The sequence below is a fragment of the Calypte anna genome, chromosome 1, assembly GCF_003957555.1.
Source record: "Calypte anna isolate BGI_N300 chromosome 1, bCalAnn1_v1.p, whole genome shotgun sequence".
Taxonomy (NCBI): Eukaryota; Metazoa; Chordata; class Aves; order Apodiformes; family Trochilidae; genus Calypte; species Calypte anna.
The window spans coordinates 103,808,629-103,826,475 of record NC_044244.1 but is presented as its reverse complement, the minus strand read 5'-3'; the positions used below and the strand labels follow the sequence as shown (position 1 = coordinate 103,826,475).

Genomic DNA, 17,847 nt, shown 5'->3' with positions numbered 1-17,847 from the left:
TTCTGGCAGTAATTTATAGTTCACTAATGCCAATGAAATAGTACAAATGAAATATTGTTATGTAGAGAGGGAACATGAATTGAGTGTCACATGCACTGAGCATTGCAGGAAGTGGAAGGGCTTCATTTTTCACCCTCAAAATTGTTTCCTAGTCACCAGGTAATGACACCAGGCCTGACACTGCTTCAGAAAGTGAGTCCCAGTGCTCCCTCTCTCATGGTGCTGCTGTCCATGTAACTTCGACCAGGATGCCAGAGGAAGATCTGTGACCCCCCTTGAGGAAAAATGATGGACTCCTGGAAAAAATGGCTAAATGAGCAGGGAGCATTTCAGGGATGAAGGTCTCTATAAAGCATTTCCAGTTCATCTTGCACAAGAAAGAGCTGCAATTGGTTTTGTAGTATCTGGTCTGTGGCATTTGCTTGGTGGCTTCTCCCTCTGCACCCAGTGGTCTTCATTCTTCTGAAAGCCCTTATTTGGCTTGTGCTGTCTCTGGGCTCTTCTTTGCAATATAATTCACCAACAGTGTATTTAGGGGCTATGTTGCATCTAAGCAGATATCCTTCAATATAAAAAATATGTCTTAGTGATTTACATAATCTACTAGAGCATCATCCTGGTTACTTTTTTCTTCAGAGCTGACCACCAAGAAGGAAAAAAATGTTTTTGTTGGCCTCAACTTTACCATAACTTGGAAGGAGATCGTGAACCAGCAACATGCCATTTTATATGAAGCATGGACTCAGTGGAAGAAACCAAGTTTGGGCTTTTACTTCCATTTCATAGAATCAGAATGGTTCGAGTTGGAAGGGACCTTAAAGGGCATCTAGTTTCAACCCCCTACTTGGCCAGGGACACCTCCCACTAGATAAGATAGCTCCAAGCCCCTTCCAACCTGCCCTTGAACATTTGTAGTTTGAGTATTTTGAGATGGGATGCCTCAACCCTGAGGGGAACCTGTAAAGTCTAGGGTTGTAGCCTTGAAGAGGCACCTTTATAGAGTACAAACAGGTTTCCCACTAATGAGCCAAATAATAAGTGTCATAGTTACACTCAGTATCATTTTGCTTCACAATCTTGGTTGTGGTTAAATGCCAGGGAAATAACATGTTATCTCAGCTCACTCAGTCATTGAGTTTAAGCCAGAGATACACAGTCAGTTGAGTTTGGCATGAGTTTGTGCTGCCACTGGGAATGGCAGGGGAAGTGTTTTCCAGTGATGCTCTCCTGAGCCACCTGGTTCTGGTCTCTGCTGTTGCCAGGAATCAGGTCCCAGATCTTAACAGCCGAGAGAAGTCACCTGGGTGCCTGTCAGCTTTCACTGTGCCACCCAAGTGAATCCCAGAGAGGAGAGTGATATTACTCTTCTTGTTGTTGTTTTTGTTGTTATTTCTTCAGAAACTGCCTTATAAAGGCATGGTTGTCACATGAAAGGGGTAGAGAGTTTTCTGCCACCAGTTCATTCTTTCATTGGTTTCTTTGTTCCAGCTGCAGGAAATGTGACAGCAGAGGAAAAGTTCACTCACACCTCTGCCAGCAGCTACAGCTTTCGTCACAGTGCTCAGGGTAGTGGCTATAGAGCACACACAAGGCTGTTGAGAAGGAGGGAGTCTTACATGGAGAAAATTAAATGCAGTACAGACCAGCCTTCACCATGCAAAACTTTGCAAGCTAGGTTGCTTCGAAGGAGTGGTGTGAAACTCTTGAGGATAGACATGAAGGCCAACAGCAGGAAAATTAAGGGAGGACATTGCTGCTCTGCCTCAAGGAGACAGTTAAGAGCCCCATATTTTGTCCCTTTCCTTTAGTGCCTGCTCTCTTGTTTCTCTGACCAAAACACAGCCTTTTGCACCATGTTCCCTGGAACATCAGAGTCACATCATGCTGGGATGGCTTTGGGGTTTGCTACAGGCACAAAGCAGGAAGCAAGCATGTTAAAAGGTGCTGAACTATCAACATTGATGGCAAGCATGTCGCATGTCTTTACAGGCTTGGCTTCAAGTTGGGTACAAATATACTCCATATGCATGCCTGGGTAAAACAAGGCAGGTTTGAGTGTCAATAGCACAGAGATTTAAGGATCTGAAAGGCAAGAGGTCCAGAAGTATCTATAGTTAAGTCAGGCTCCTATAGCAAGAGCTTCCTGGGAGGGGAGCTGCAGGCTTTATTACCTCTGAGCTCATGGAGCATGCAAAGTCAAGTGTTTGCAGAGCTTGTATAAATAAAAGCACTGTCAGAAAGACTATGTTAAGAATTAGCAGAGAGATAATCCTGGAATTCTCCTAGGTGTTTACCCGCAGTAACCTGGACCCAAAGTGAGCTATTACTGGAGGTTACTAACTTTGTGGTCTCCTTGGAAGCCCACCATATCATCTTGACCTCACTCACCTTGATGCTCAAAGTTCTGGAAGCTGGGCAGCAATTTCAGCCTCTCCTAGTGCTGGTGATTCAGAAAGTGTTCTAAACAGCAGGCTTAGACAGCAGTGCAAACAGCAGGCAGACAAAGAATAAAAATCCTTAATTTATAGCAAATGCTATATTAGCTACAATTCTGCTATCGTTTTCTCTGGAAGTCAGTATGTCAGGTTGGGCCTTGGATTCGTGAGCACAGTGAGGAATGTTCTGGAAAGTGGAAATTGCATTATATTCTGGCTTCTGTTTCCTTTTCAGGGAAGCATGTGAAGCACATTACAGAGTGAGGGAAGGTCATGGCTGCAGGGAACAGCACAGGATGTCTGAGAGGGAAAGGTGGGGCAAGAGGAGCTGCTGCAAAACGAGGACAGAGAAGCAGCAGGAGAGCATGAGGGTGAAAAGCGGTAACTGGAAATCTTGCAATGTCTTATCAGAATTCTTTTACTTAAAAGTCTTTTACAAAAAAGCTCCCCCCTGCCCTCTGTTACTTCTGACTTTTTAAAATCTCTTATTTTGATTTAAACATGAGCTATTGGTTTGTTGGTTGGTGTTTTTTTTCACATTTTGGCAATGTTCTGACTTGTTTGAAGTGCCAGACGGACTCAGTGTTTCAAAGCCAGCATCTGCATATGTGCACGTATTATGATGAAAATGCTGGCCAGGCTGAGACTGATCAAAATGTATTTGCTTAGCCATGATCAGTTAATAACACCAGTGTGTTAAGTATTGTGCTTGCCATAATGCATCATTCCCTCTATCCACAAAATTATTTCTGATTCAGACCTGCACTGAGTCTTAAAGAGAGGGGAAGCCATGCCATCCCTCCCTCCACCTCCTCTGTCTGGGGCAGTGGGAGGCTCTCAGGCCTGTCTCATCCACAGGCTGGGAAACAGCTAGAGGAAGAGTTTGCTTTGTCTCCTCTTCCGTCACTGTAGTGGCTACGTTGGCCTTTCCAGGATTGTTTATTTGAAGCACTTTGCAGCACTGCTGGCCAAGCAGCACCCCCAGCAGTGTGGTGGGGAGAAAAGTGTATGGCTTGGCATAGAGGAAGTAAGCATAAAATGTCCCCGTATTTCTCAAAAGGCCAATTGTCTGAAAAGTCTGTCTGACGATAGCCCCTTCCAGAACAAGCTGTAATTACATCTCCTTTTGGTTTGCAGTTTATGTGATTTTCTCTGGGGTTTTTGTTTTGTTTTTTTTTTCAAGTGTTCCATGGTTTTATATGCCTCAGGGGCTCAGCAGCATTTTAACAAGCTATAGAAGGTACCATATTGCTCAGGCACTGGCAACATTAAAAGATGGAAGGTACTATCATTTAACCCTTTGCAAGATTATTTAGCTTAACATGGAAGTGATGACTGACCCACAAGGAGCTGGGAGGAGACAGGTCAGGATCTGGAATGATTACACATTATTCTTTCATTGTACAGCTGCAGCTCAGGATATTTTGGTGTTTGAGTTAATAATCTTGCAAATACAACAGGGTAATAAGGGAACGACACAGAGGAAAAGGAATTAAACATTAACTACACACCTTAAATGAAACCTAGTAGGAGAAAAAAAAAAAAACAAAACAAAAACGGAAATGCAGTCTAAGTACGGTTTGTACCCAGTTTTAACAGGCAGGCAGGGTTTGTTTACAGAAGCTAACAATCATGTTCCTCCCTACAGTAAAATGTGTATTTAAAGGAAGTACTAGTAGGAATTTTGTCTTAGCAAAACTTGCAAAGTAAAGCCTCAAAGACAAGCCTAGTCCCTTCAGGTTGCTACTCTGTACACTAATTATTTTTTTAAAAACAGGAGGCAGCAACTAGCTGACTACTTAGCTGTTTCCCAGGTTGGATGATTATTCAGTCCATGCTACCCTGGTGTCTGCATTCCAGGGCTGAAGGACTGTGTGGTGAGAAAGCTGCTGTCTCAGCCATGGGGTATCTCAACTGGTACTTTTGTGCCTCCGTCAGCTTTTACCATGGGATTCATATGTAGCAGCAGGAGGAGCCTTTCTTGCTCCTGAGGCTCAATGAGCTGCTGGCCTCTCCATGCCTCACACCAGAGTGAGCCTTCTCTGTGGGTGTGGGTCCCACCTTTATTGGCCCCCTGGTCTTGCTCATGACCAATAGGGGCCTGTCCTAATCAGGCACAGGTGGACTCACACCCACTCTTTGGCAACTCGAGGCACCTGGTTTATCTTGTTTCTCTACATTCATAAGGTACCCCAGCCATAAAACCAAAATCCCCTGGACAGCAAAGCCAGTCTCTTAGAGGATTACTTCCTACATGTTTTTGTCCTTATGAAAATAAAAGGACAACCAGAGAGAGGGGCAGACCCCCTAAAGCAGGTCTGGCTGTTGGTCCAGGTAAACTGGGGTTTGCCAACCAAATTGAATAAATGTCCAACACCCCTTCCCTCCAACTAGCAACAAATCTGATTAAGAGTCCAAAGAGTACATTTTTCAAAATGTCAGTGTCTGGGCTGGAAGATCAAAGATCATGGAATTTTAAAATTTTATTTTATCTCAGGGAATGATTTTTTTTAAAAAGCCCTTTCAGCTTCTTCGTGAATGGCTGAAAGGGAAAAAAAAATAGAGGGTGTTTATTATTATTAGCAGTACTATTAAAAAATGTATTGCGTGCGTTATTATTCATATTATTCTAGAGATGTAGTGCTAGCAAAACAGATTCAGAGAGTTGGCAATAAATTAATCAGAGAACTAAAAAAGTACTGGAAATTAGGAAACATGATTAGATGGAAGAGAGCAGCTGAGCAAAGGGAAGACTGAGAGTGGTGTGTCTTGTAGTAATGTGATAAGTAATAGCTAAGGCAGAGTGGGAATACTGATTTTAGCGTGCTTCTAACAACTTCTTGCTGTACTCAGTCAAATTTCTACAAAATTGCTAACATGAGCTATTACAGGATGAAAAGACCTTTCTGCCAATCTAAGTGCATCTTTGGTGTGATGCTCTTTAACTTCTGCATTCCTGGTTTCTAGACTGACACAGTATTACAGAGTGGTCTGTGCTTTGGACAAACTGGTGGCTTAAGTTCACCTCTGCTATAGCTTTATCCTGTGTCCTCTGGCAGAGGGCACAAGTCCAGGAAGGAGATCCAGGGCCCATAAACACTACATACTGCATACAGGGAAAAACAGCCCAAACTACCACACAAATTGCTGGGCTCTGGGCTGACATTTCTTCTGAGAAGAGAGACTTGGTATTATGGTAAATAATGCCATAAAATCACAGTTCCCAACTGTATGAAAGTCAAGAAAAAAACCCACAGATCCAATACTTTGTATTATTGAAGATGGAATTAGAGATAAACCCATCAAATGCTATTTTGCCTCTGTCACATGTGCTTTGGCTGCGGCTCTCAGAAAACAACAGAAGAGGATGAGAAAAAGTGTGAGAATGGGTGGTGGGGGTGATCAGAGGCATGAAGTGGTCCCTTTATGCAGAACAGCTGAGTACAACGGGGCTCCTGCAAAGCAGGAAGATACTGGCTGCCAGGCAGGATGCTAAAGGTCTGTGAAATCACAGGTAGGGCAGAAGGGGTAGCTGGCAGCTGACAAGCTGAGAACTAAGGGGCTGCAGTGAAACTCCCAGGTGTTTGGTTCAGCACAGATCAGAGGAGACAGTTCTTAAAGTACATAATTAAGCTGGGAAGCTCTTTGCTACATGAGGCTGTGGATGCTAAAATTTGCATGAGCTCAGGATGAGGCTGGGCAGGTTTGCAGAGGAGAAATCCACTGGGTGATAGAGCTAAAAACAAAACCAATCTGCCTGGGTCAGAAAGTTGCTAAGCTGTGAAACATTGAAGGGGTCCAGGAGAGATACACAGGTTTTCTCTGTTTTCTTATGCTCTTCCAGAGCTGTCTTTTTGTCTGCTTGCCCCTAGTGGCTTCTCCAGTTTAATAAAGCCTTTAAAGGTGTTCCAGGGAGAGGGGGGGGGGGGGCTAAAGGAAAACAGAAATGAAGAAAAAACATCTGCTTGTGAAGGGCAACAAATGCAAAAAGGGCAGGTCTGTGAGGGTCACATAACCCAGAGTTGAAGAGCTGGGGACACAGGGACAGCCAGCAGAATTCTGAGCAGCACCCATGCCCTCTAAGGCACCCAGGGGGCAAGGGATGCTTCCAGTTGGAGGTGGGGGGTGTGTGCAAATGGAAGCAGTCCCCATGGCATCCTCAGAGGAGAATGATGCCAGCAGCTGAGGCTGTCCCAGCACACTGAGGAGATGCAGCTGTGGAGGCAAGAGTGCAAACCTGAGGGGAAGAGGGCAACCCAAACCTCAGCAGGAGGGTTTTAGGTGGAGGCTGAAGCAGCATTGGATGCTGGATGGAGGTCTCTGCTGCCGTGAGGTTGGATGGTCAGACTCTGCCTCACCTGGTTTGCCCTGACCTGTACCGTGCCCCCGTGCTGAGGACACCTCAGCAGCAGGAGGAAGAGGCCAGGGGAGCAGTGGCACAAATTTTTGTGATGGGCACTTTGCTGGGGATCTCTGCTTGGAAAGCAGGGATGTAGGGGGCAGGCCCAGGAGGGACTGTCTTGGTGTGCATGGGATTAAAATATTTTACATTACAGCCTGTGGGCTTTCTGGACAAGCTGACTAAAAGGCTTTTTCTTTGCAGTTTTACTTGCAGTTTTGTTCTAATAAAACACGCTCACCAGGAAAGTTTTATTCTCCATGACATATCATATGTGAAGTTAGGGCAGAACCCAAGAAGTAAAAGCAAAGGTCAACAAACTACAAAGTTTGTGTCATGCAGCAGTGCAGACCATGTATACCTGCATCCCCCTGCACATTTTGGCAATGCATTTCAAAACTGATGCTTATGCAGCAATCATTGTTCCTTCAGGAAACGCTAACCTATTGAGCTGTAAGATTTTTAGGCATCCAAGATCCACCTTCCCAAAGTGGATATAACCACAGAAGTGATACTTATCTTGAGTAAGTTTCACATACACTTTGCTTGCTGAAATTCCAAATTAGTAATATGCTAGCAAAGGAAAGGGTACTAGATGAACTCCATTCCCTTCTCCATTAGGACCTGAGGGAGCAGGGCTGATCTTCAGTCTCTCTCCTTTGCTCCAGTCACCTCAAGTGGTTGCAGACTTGAGCAACTGGTGATGCCTCTGCCACGTAAGACACCCAAGTTACTGGTTTCCCTGAAGGATGGGTTCTCTGACTCCAGGCACCTCAGCCACACCAGTGGCAAGAGCCATCAGAGCCCTGCTGGGTTTCAGCATTGCTAAATACCAGATTTGGTGCTGCCCAGTAAAAGGCCTTATCTCTTGCACAGGGCTTTCTCTGCCGGCCCAGAAATGTTAAGCATGTGAATGAAATTCTTTCCAGCTTGGATGTTGCTAAAAGCAGTGGGAAAGCTACTTCTGTGAATATCTGATTTTTACCCCAAGAACATCACTTGGCATTTCTGCATTAAAATTATTTTTCTGCTCTCCATCTTTACTTTTCTGTGCATAGTTTTTCTATGACAGTCTTCTTCTCTTCATTGGTTTTGTTTATGTACAGTCCTTTGCAAGTGTTTTCCATCCATTTTTTCTATTTCAAAGTTTCCCCTTCAAACTTCCTAGTTGCTGTGTGACTGCTGTTTGGTTTCTAGGTCTTTTGCTGTACAGCATCCCTTTTCTCTTAGGCAATTTCCCTTGAACAGCTCTGCAGTGGCAGGAGCATGAAAAATCACTGTATCCCTTTCTGTCTCTAGACAGAAGTCTAAAACATCAGTGAGAGAAAGAGGGACAAAGCAAGTATCACTTAGTATAAAATATAAAATATATACTTACAGGATATTTGTTTACAAAAATTGACTAAAATCACAAAGGGAAACATCACCATTTTATAAAAAATACATGCTTCAAGAGTTTATTTTGTGTTTTGTGCCCAGAAGAGCTACTGCACAACCATTGTCCTGCCACGATTAAGGAGATGCAGCCTCATATTTAGAGGCAGAGCTTCTAATTTTACTGGGGGCTGTTCCGATTGGCAGAGGCTGCAGGTCTCTGAAGCAGGATGGATTTATGCTTTGACTCTCCATCAGAGAATGTTACCTATATTCTGTTACAGGTATTTGGGAAAGTACATCTCCTAATGTCCTCTCAAACAAACCTTTTCAATCCAAACAAACTACTTCCTGGAAGAGTTTCACATGTGTGGCACTGAGTCTGATCTAAAGCCCACCAAGACCAGCGAGTGCCTTTCTGCTGGTACTCAGTCACGCTGCAACCAGATTTAAGGAGTGACCTACATCTTCTGTTCCCTATCTCTGGCTCTTTTTGCATAACCATCCATAGGTGGTGTAAATTTACCACTGCAGTGTGGAAACCTAAATCCACAAGCAGCAGTGGATCTAGCTATTTAAGCCAATTTTTGTCCTGATTTCAAACCCATGAGGAAGACTCACCATCATCAGTTTCGTCAGCAGAGCTACTCTGGTGAATATTTTCTTTTGTGACAATTTTCCTTCCTGATTCATGGCTATACCAGCAGGAACTCCAGTGGGGGCCACCAACAGGAATCTTTAGCAGATATTCCTTATTATCCTTACTGACAAAGGTTTGCAAGCCTGGCAGAAGTGGGTTATGCTTTCCAGTGTAGTTTTGTTTAGACTAAGAGGCCTTTTCAAACTTGGAAGTTTTGCCAGTGGATTTCACCCCTTTTTGAATTTCATATACAGGCAGACACAGAGGGGTTTTCTACATCTGTGCCTTGCCCTGCCACTTTGTTTCTTTGCACGAGGCAAGATTGTGCCAGTCAGCCAACACCACCAAAGGGACAATAAGGAAAACAATGGAACTGCAAGTGGCCCTAAGATCTCAGTTGTGTCACCCCCAACAAGCTAACAGGTATATGTAAATACCTGCCTGGTGTCTCAGGAAAGGTGGGAACTCCTTTCGAAGATGGAATCAGACATTTTTTCATCTTTTTCCTTTCTTTCTGAACACTCTTACATAAACTGTCACAGAATTTGGCATTTAAATGATTGGAACCATACTGATTTGGAGCAGTTGCTGTCCATGCAGAAGGGGAGAGCGGGGTTTGGGTGAGGGTCTGGGGTGTCCATGGCAGGCACCAGCAGATGAGGAGTGTGTCTCTCAGGGCGAGGGACCAAATGACATCTGTCTGACCACATCTGGAAAAAATGGGACACCTTTGCCTTCAGAAACAGCTGAGGCAAACTGTATTTAAACTGTGTTTGAAATGGGATTTATTAATATAGACCTAATTTAGCACCTAGAAGGTAATGTGCTATGTGCTACCCACTTCTGTCAGCCTTTAGGAAGGAGGTTGGGTTTTCCTCAGGTTGCAGCTTCTTAGAAGTGCAAGAAATGTTTTCTTATACATCAGTTTCTCTCAAGGTAGAAAGAATGTTCCAACAGAGAGCTGGATGGGAAAACGGGAGGGCTCTTCGTCACATTTTCCAAAACTATCAGACTTTCTTTTTTTATATTCAAATTACTGCGGATGCAGGGGGGTATAAAGTTGTTTCTCAGTTACTCATGGTGGTTAAAACCAAAACACTTGATCACATCTGTGTTTTGAGCTACTGGGTTTACTGCCAGGTGATTTCTGCTGTGAATTAGGGTTTTTTAAATTTGACCTTTATATATTCTGCAAAATATGAATAGGTTTACTCTCCTTGCACACTCTCTATTCATTGCTACATAGCAGCACAGAGCAGTTTAGCTCCCTGGCATTGTATTTTAGTAAGACAGCAAAGTCTCTGTGTGTTTACTCATACTATACAATTCAGTAATTGTACTGCAAATCTTGGCCAAGTTCTTGAATAGCTGGAGCCTAAAACCTAGTTCGTCAGTTCATATTTAGATTGCTAATTAGGAAGTCTCCTTTTTCAGGTACTGAGTCCATCCTGACTCTTGCTGAGTTGGGCTGAGCAAATAGGCTGTCGACATTTTGAAAATCAGGCCTGCTACTTTCTCCCACACTTGTATGGGGAAACCAGACTTTTTTAGAATCTTTTTTACTATTTGTCTTTGTAGTATTGCAGTGCCTGCTTTATTCCCTGCTTTGCAATAATCCCTAAGTGGAGCTTATTTTTGTTGACAAACTATCAGTTTGGATTGATTAAAACGCCCAGTAAAAAAGTTGCCAGCAAGTTTGCTGTGTGAAATCCTTGCCGGAAGATGAAGAGATGCACAGAGCCAGAATGTTTCTGGCAAGTCACTGGTGGAGGTTTTTTTTTTTGGAAAAGGGCAGGCTATAAATACCATTTTTCATAGAGCATATGCTTCACTGCCTGTGCATGACAAAAAACCTGAGTGAGCTAGGGCTCATCAGAAAGGCCAATGTTGCCCTCAATATTATTGGGAGCTCTCCAGTGCCTCTTGGTGAGGTTTTTCTCCTGTATAGAGAAAGGTTTTCTTTCCTTTTCCTATATAATTTAAAGGAAAGTCTGATTCATTACTTCAGGCGCTGAGCTAAATTCTTTCCTCTGGACCATTTTAAAAGCAATCATTTAAGCCTCAAATACTTGTGCTGGCTGCAGCAGCAGATGTGTGAAAGAGTGGGCATTTGCTTTGCTTGTTGCTCAGCCTCAAGAAGTGGAGGCTCTCCTTAATCTGTGAGCTCAGAAGCACAGCAGAAGGACTTTTTGACCTAAGATAAAACAGTGACAAAACCATTCCTGTGGAAGCAGAGCAGGCAGGCACTTCTAGATGCTTCTGGAATATATTACTGGGGATAGCTTACTCTTTTCTTCTCAAAAGAAAATCATACAGATGCCCTTAGGAAAAAAACAAAAAAAGACTTGTGTGATGAAGAGACAGGGAAGAAATTATTCACGGTAATAAAAGTTCTTAAATTCAGAAGGCCCTGTAATGGGAGGATTTAACTTATAGTAAATAAGCAAAGTGATCTGACACAATTGCAAAGGCAACTTTAAGAGTTTCTTATTTTGGGATCAGAGTTCTTTCATTTCTTCTATTCCGATTCCTTCTATTCAACATTTGTAGCATTTTCAGTAATCAGTACCAGGTTATTTTTCTCAAATGGGGGCCACTCCTGAGAAAATGATTTTGTTTTGGTAACATTGTTTGCCTCAGACTGACTGCACGTTTCCATTCCCTTCGCAGAGGCACGGCGATAGCTGGAATTGTTTTCGGAATAGTATTTATAATGGGAGTGATTGCTGGGATTGCCATCTGTATCTGCATGTGCATGAAGAACAACCGTGGGACTCGAGTAGGGGTCATCCGCACTACACACATCAACACCATCAGCACATACCCAGGTAAGGGAGCAAAATTACACACCCCCTGCCTCTGGGGTCAGAAGATAGGTATCGCTGAGAAGTGATGGCTCTGCAGTAAAGGCAGGATGTGAATACAGCAGGCAGCTCTTCTAAGTCCAGAGGGCCAGGCCTGCTCCGCGTGCGCGCCGCTCATCAGTGCATCCATCGCTCTGCCCTGGGCTGATTTATTCAGCTGCTCTGTGGGTGACTGAGGTCTGGCTGGGTGCCACCCTCACACAGCTGTGTGGCTGACAGTGCCCTCAGGAACCACGCTGAGACCTCCCCATGGGCAGTGCTGCACTGTGCAAGATAGTGCTTCTCCCTGTGCCAGCAGCTCTCTGGCAACACATCAGTTGTTCTTTTTTATCTTTCGGTTCTTGCGTTTCCTCTCGCTCACCCGCGGTCAGCTTGCTTGCCTGGTACAGTAAACCTGGGGCCTAGCATGCCACAGGGAGGGGAAAACCTGGACAATGAGGCCTGCGGATCATAGCACAAAGGCTTCAAGTGGTGTCACGTGGAGCCTAATGCTGCCCAAGCTGGCTGGTCCATGGGCAGGGCTCACAAGCCCTGCTGGGTGCTGTGGGATCGCAGGTGGCTTCTACTAAGGTACAGGGGCACCTCTGCTGTGTATTCTCTGCTGTGTGTCCCAGGAAGGACTGCTGTCTGCTTTATGTGCTGGATCCAGGCTCGCATTCTGCATCTGCCTGGCACAATGCCTGAACTGATGGGAATTTGGAGCATAGAATCAGAGAATCATAGAATTGGCTGGGTTGGAAGGAACCTCAGAGATCATCAAGTCCAACCCTTGATCCACTACCGCTGCAGTTACCAGACCATGGCACTGAGTGCCACATCCAGTCTCTTTTTAAATATCTCCAGGGATGGAGAATCCACCACCTCCCTGGGCAGCCCATTCCAATGCTTCATCACCCTCTCCGTAAAGAAATTCTTTCTAATATCCAACCTAAACCTCCCCTGGCACAATATAAGACCATGCCCTCTTGTCTTGCTGAGAGTTTCCTGGGAAAAGAGACCAACCCCCCCATGGCTACACCCTCCTTTCAGGGAGCTGTAGAGAGTGATGAGGGATGAGCATGGTGAGCATGGTGCAGAGGTGCCTGTTGTGCCTTGGTCAAAGTTAGCTGAGATCTGGCAGTGCTTGTTAGCTCTTATTGTTGGACGTGCTTAGTGCAGGTTTGACTGTGGGTTTATATGATTTGGGTTTAAGTTTCCTAGGTGTAGGGCAGCACCAAGCAAGGCCCAGAGACTAAGTCAGATCTGGCACAGAGCTGGCAAGCTGTCACAGGCTCTTGGGCACCCCAGGGGACAGCAAGGACCCCTTATAAGTCTGCTCCAGTGTGGTTGTGTCCATAGTGAGTGGGAACTGGTACATCAGACTATACCTGAGCTAACTCCATGCAGACCCAGTCTTGGTACTGCACTTGTCAAGTCATACCTGTCTAGGATTGGGGTTTAGGGGTACCAAAGGGGGATCTGAATCAAGCCAGCTGAGCTCTGCAAGGTTCATTTGTCTGGGATTCTCACCACGTGAGAGTGGCCACATTGTTAAAGAGCAAAGCTGACTCTCCAAGCAGCATAATGGTGTTTATGCAGTACAGATGTGTCTCTGCTTCAGTGACACTGCCAATAACAAATCTAGGCGAGATTGCCTTGGGATAACTTGAGAGTTCACTGTAATAAAAGGCAATGTTGTTTCATGGATGAAGTCCCCTCATCCCACTCTTAAGAGATTCCCTACCTTTATATTCCCTCCTGTTGCAAAGGTTGTAGCAAATCCCACATGCTTTAGGTATGCTTATAGGCAACCTATGCAATATTTATTATGTGTTGCTTTATTGCATTCACTGCTCTGAATGTCTGTTTTCTCCCCCATGCTCTTACTTTCCAGTTAAACTAAATAATCTATAATCACCCTTATCATTGCAGCACGGTTTTGCATAGAGTGATGAGTAATGAAAGAAAACTGCAATATTCTCAACCATGAGTTGCTGAAGAGCTAGTTCAGAATTTAATAGTCACAGCAAGCTGTAAAAACAAGCAAAATAAAAGATTCAGGGCTGTAGCCATTTCCTCCCCAGCTCTGCTCCTGCAATGTCTCACCCCACTCTCTCTCCACCTCCAGGCAGTTTAACTGCACTCTCCCTGTTCCTGGTGCAAACATTAGTTTGAGTGCTTCTTCCTCCCAGCAGCAGCAGTTTTTGGAGGACGAGGAAGCTCAGAAATTATTTCTGTGATCCCCATTGTCATGAAGGCTTCTGGAGTAATGACTGACCTGGCTTTTTGCTGCATGGTTTGTGATCAACTCTTCCTCCTGCCACTACCTGTTTTGGACAGGAACTGCCCTTCCTTTGGCCTCACCCACAGTGGTATCTGGGCTTTCAGAGAGCAGGGTATGTTTTTTCTGGGATTTTAATCTCTTCCCCCCATTAAAAACATCCTAGGTTTCTGTTTCCTTTGTGTTCAAGTGCCATTTCACTGCCAGTCTGCTTGAAACATCTAGGGAAGGATTAGGAAGGCACCCTTGGTGACATGAACACAGACATGAGCAGACCCTGGACCTTAACATTTTCAGAGTCTGCTCTAGTGGGGTCTTGTTCTCTAAGGTTATTAGAAGTAGCTGAGAAAATGTTTTCAGCTGCTTGTGAATATTTTTGTTGTTTCTAAATGCCTGACCCAGTTTACATAAACTGGGATCTAAGATTTCTCTGTTGGGGTGAACAAGGTGAAAGCTCTGTTCTTCCTCAGCCCAAGCCCTGGGAATATCCTGGGAAGATGGCCAGCGTTTGCCCTGGGAGGTGTGATGCTGCTGTGTTTGACATGACATATCATGTCACACATCTCCTGGGGATGCAGAGGGTATGTGAGAGGTCTTTGGAGATCAGCGAAAGCGCTGGATAGTTTATCATTTTAAGATGACATAAATCTATGTTGCTGCTGAAGGGAGTGGAAGGGAATGGATCTGATAAATCTCAGCCTTCCTCCCTTAAAAATGTTGAGCTCTGCCACATTACCCTAGTATGTCTACCATTCAGCTATTCAAGCTCTGTTACCAGCACAACAAGGCAGTGGGCATGTGACTAAGCACAGAAGGAAAGGGCAATAAGCAAGGACGTGCATTGACAAAGTGACTGTATAATCACAGTCTGAAAAAAAAGTGAGCACATTGTCAGGAGACTTTATACCTGTTGTATAGAAGTCTCAACGTTAGCTAGTCAGCTAGGACATACATAGGGGCCTACATCTGAAGAAAAGATTTTAAACTATTTCTTCTTTTTTTCTCCCATTTCAGTGGCTCCACCACCATACAGTTATGAATATGAAATGGAGTACCCAGCTGACCTACCTCCACCTTACACACCAACTCCACAGGCATCGATACAGTATCCCCCACCCCCTCCTTACCCTGGATATTCCGGGAAATAATTACGTGGCTTCACACAGATATTAACTGCCTGCACCACTGGGACAATTATTACCAGCTCAGGGACCAATAGGATGGGGTCTGCATCAACACATGTGGCCAGGTGTTGAAATAATCTGGGATGGCTGCCATGGCTCAGGTTGAAGAAAAACACTGTCCACTCTGGACTGTCACGTTTCCTGGTTAAACAGCGTGTGACCAAAGAAACAGTTCCTGTAAGTCAGTGCCTGATGAGCAGCTCTTAGCATCAGTGCTTTGCTTCAGCTGCATCCTGTTACAGCGTGTGGGAGTGGAGGGCTTTCCATGTAAGAACATGCAAGTGGCACAAATGGTTCAGCAAGCTGTGTCGAAGGCACAAGAGGCAGCTGCTGAGGCATACTTTGGGGGGAAGACTCCAGCTGTTGTCTTCAGGCGTGTGTTAATGCCTTCTCTTGAAATGAGAGGAATGACGAAAACCAAGGAAGACTGAAGCTATTTTCAGCTTCTGCTGCAGGCTGATGGTACCTGATGATCAGCTGTGAGTTGTGGTCTGATAAGCAGATTTTGAAGAGAAGTGCTGTTGGAACTACTCAGTAACCAACAAATAATGGATATTATTTGTTACCAAGCATAAGTTGTTTTAAGTGCCTGATTTTAAACAGTTTGAGACTACTTTGTGACCTGTAATGTAAACATAAAGAGCATTTTTATATGTAAAATACACTAATTTATAGCTGATTTACTTTTACATGGTCTTAGATACTGTATACATTGGACATATGTATAATGCTTTTTTATCAGCAAGTGATGCTTCATTTTTTTAAAAAAAATTAAGAAAACTCACAAGTGAGAGAAGAAATATAAACTAAGTATGAAAATATCATAGATTTGTCTTGAATTGGATTGCATAAAGAATATTTTAAAAATAAAAATCATGTTGTTTACCAGTAATAATGATAACCAAGATAATCTCTAACCAAAGAGATTAGCAGAGAGGCTGTGAACATCAAATTACTTTTGAACATTGTCTTGAGCATTTTTAAGCTGTAAGTCACCAAATAATATCTTTTGCATTTGTCACACACTGTTCAAAATTACCTAATCTCCACTGTGTAAAGTACCAGCCTTTGTGATTTAAAACATTTCATGTACTTTGGGGAATAACCATAATTCAGCAGCAGCTGTTTGACTTTGGGATGGAGTATCCTGTTACCTAAAGCATCATACTTCAGTCATAAGACTACTATTTTGCTCAGTTTTATATGCAAAGCATAACAACAGTGATTCTCTTCAGAGGTGTAGAAGTGCTGAACATAGTTTGAGCTGGGTGACTGGGCAGGTGGAGATGCTACAGCCAAAATAGCAGGTTACTAAAATACAACACCTAGAGCTCAGGATGTGGCATCAGGTCCATTTCAGGGAAAAGACTACAGGTTACCACTGATTCCGCGAGATCAGGATACATTGATATGTTTTCCAGTGTAACCCTCATCTTTCTTTCAGGTGACAACAGATGACAACATTTCATTACCATGTAAGTCTGATATTTTTGGCATTCAGACCTGATCCAGAGAGGAACTCAAGCAACCTTTTAACTTGGAGCACAAAAGATATTCAGAGGCCTTCTTGTAAAAAAGACCTTATTGACTTTTCTTGCTTAGATTTTTTAACTGTATTTGTTCTTTCCAGGCTGCTTGTCTTCTTGAAACCCCACTTAAGAGCTCAAATGGCCTCAGTCCTCACCACTGTAAGTTCAGAAGGTCTGTGTTACGGCCCTTGGCCAAACTGAGCTTTGAGTCACAGGCCCATGAGCTACCTAGGAATCTGTAATCCAGTCAGGATAACCGAGCTGTGTCACAGGTTTTGAATGCTGCTGGTTCCTTGGAATCTTCTCTAAGGAAGGAAAGTTCTATACTCATTTCTGTCCTCAACTAGGTTATCCTTACAGTTACTTCTGCTCTGGGCTATGTCCTGCAACATTTCAGCCAGTACCATGACCTCTCAAGAGCCAGATCTGATAACCCCCCATGAAGGGCAACCTTCTCTGTGGGGTGTTTTGTCAGTCCCTGCTGAAAACCCTATACTGTGGTATTGATGTGCCTGCCAGCGTGGTGGCCAGCATGAAGAACAGAATAAACATAGTTTCCTCTGCAGGAAATTCTGTTCCTGCCACATCATTCTGTGATAGTATCTCAGTACTTTCCAGTTGATTACACTGGATGATATTTCTGTGCCAAAAAGTTACCTATAGATAAAAAGTGTTGTCATTTTTCCCATTCTTGTATTTTATTTCTTTGTGCTGTACATGCAGACACACAAATCAAAAGGCAGTTCGTATTTGATGAATCCAGTCTCTTGAAAAATACAAAGAAAGAAAACTATTCAATAGATCGTAAATCTTTCATTAGAGGAAAAATTTCCCCGGCTGTGACATTTGTCAGAACAAGTTATAAAGCAGATTTCTTAAATAAAAAGGCATTTCTAGAAAACAACTAAAAGTCTTTAATCATAGAGTCCTCTGTTTTTCAGGGTTTTGTTTGCATGTTGCTTCTGATAATATTGCATAAAGGTCATAGTGATAAACATACCTACAATGTACACATGGCTTATTTCAGGAGAAAATTATGGAAATAGGATACCAAATATTTAGTAATCATAGAGAACTGTTTGTTTTCTATGAAAACACTAGCGAGGATGCTGATATTCTGCAGATGCACATATGCTGGAACATACCAGACAATCACAGAATC

At 43.7% G+C, this 17,847-nt stretch overlaps 1 protein-coding gene across 2 annotated transcripts in view; it reads left to right on the top strand.

The window, feature by feature from the left end:
- Positions 1 to 17,581, top strand: part of CYYR1 (cysteine and tyrosine rich 1) — a 57,745-nt gene extending 40,164 nt beyond the window's left edge. For both annotated transcript variants that reach the window (XM_030469461.1, XM_030469460.1), the window contains exons 3-4: positions 11,519 to 11,676; positions 14,987 to 17,581. In XM_030469461.1, coding sequence (XP_030325321.1) covers positions 11,519 to 11,676; positions 14,987 to 15,120 — 292 coding nt within the window. In that variant the 3' untranslated portion in view covers positions 15,121 to 17,581. The remainder of the gene's footprint in view (positions 1 to 11,518; positions 11,677 to 14,986) is intronic.
- Positions 17,582 to 17,847: the final 266 nt, after the last annotated feature.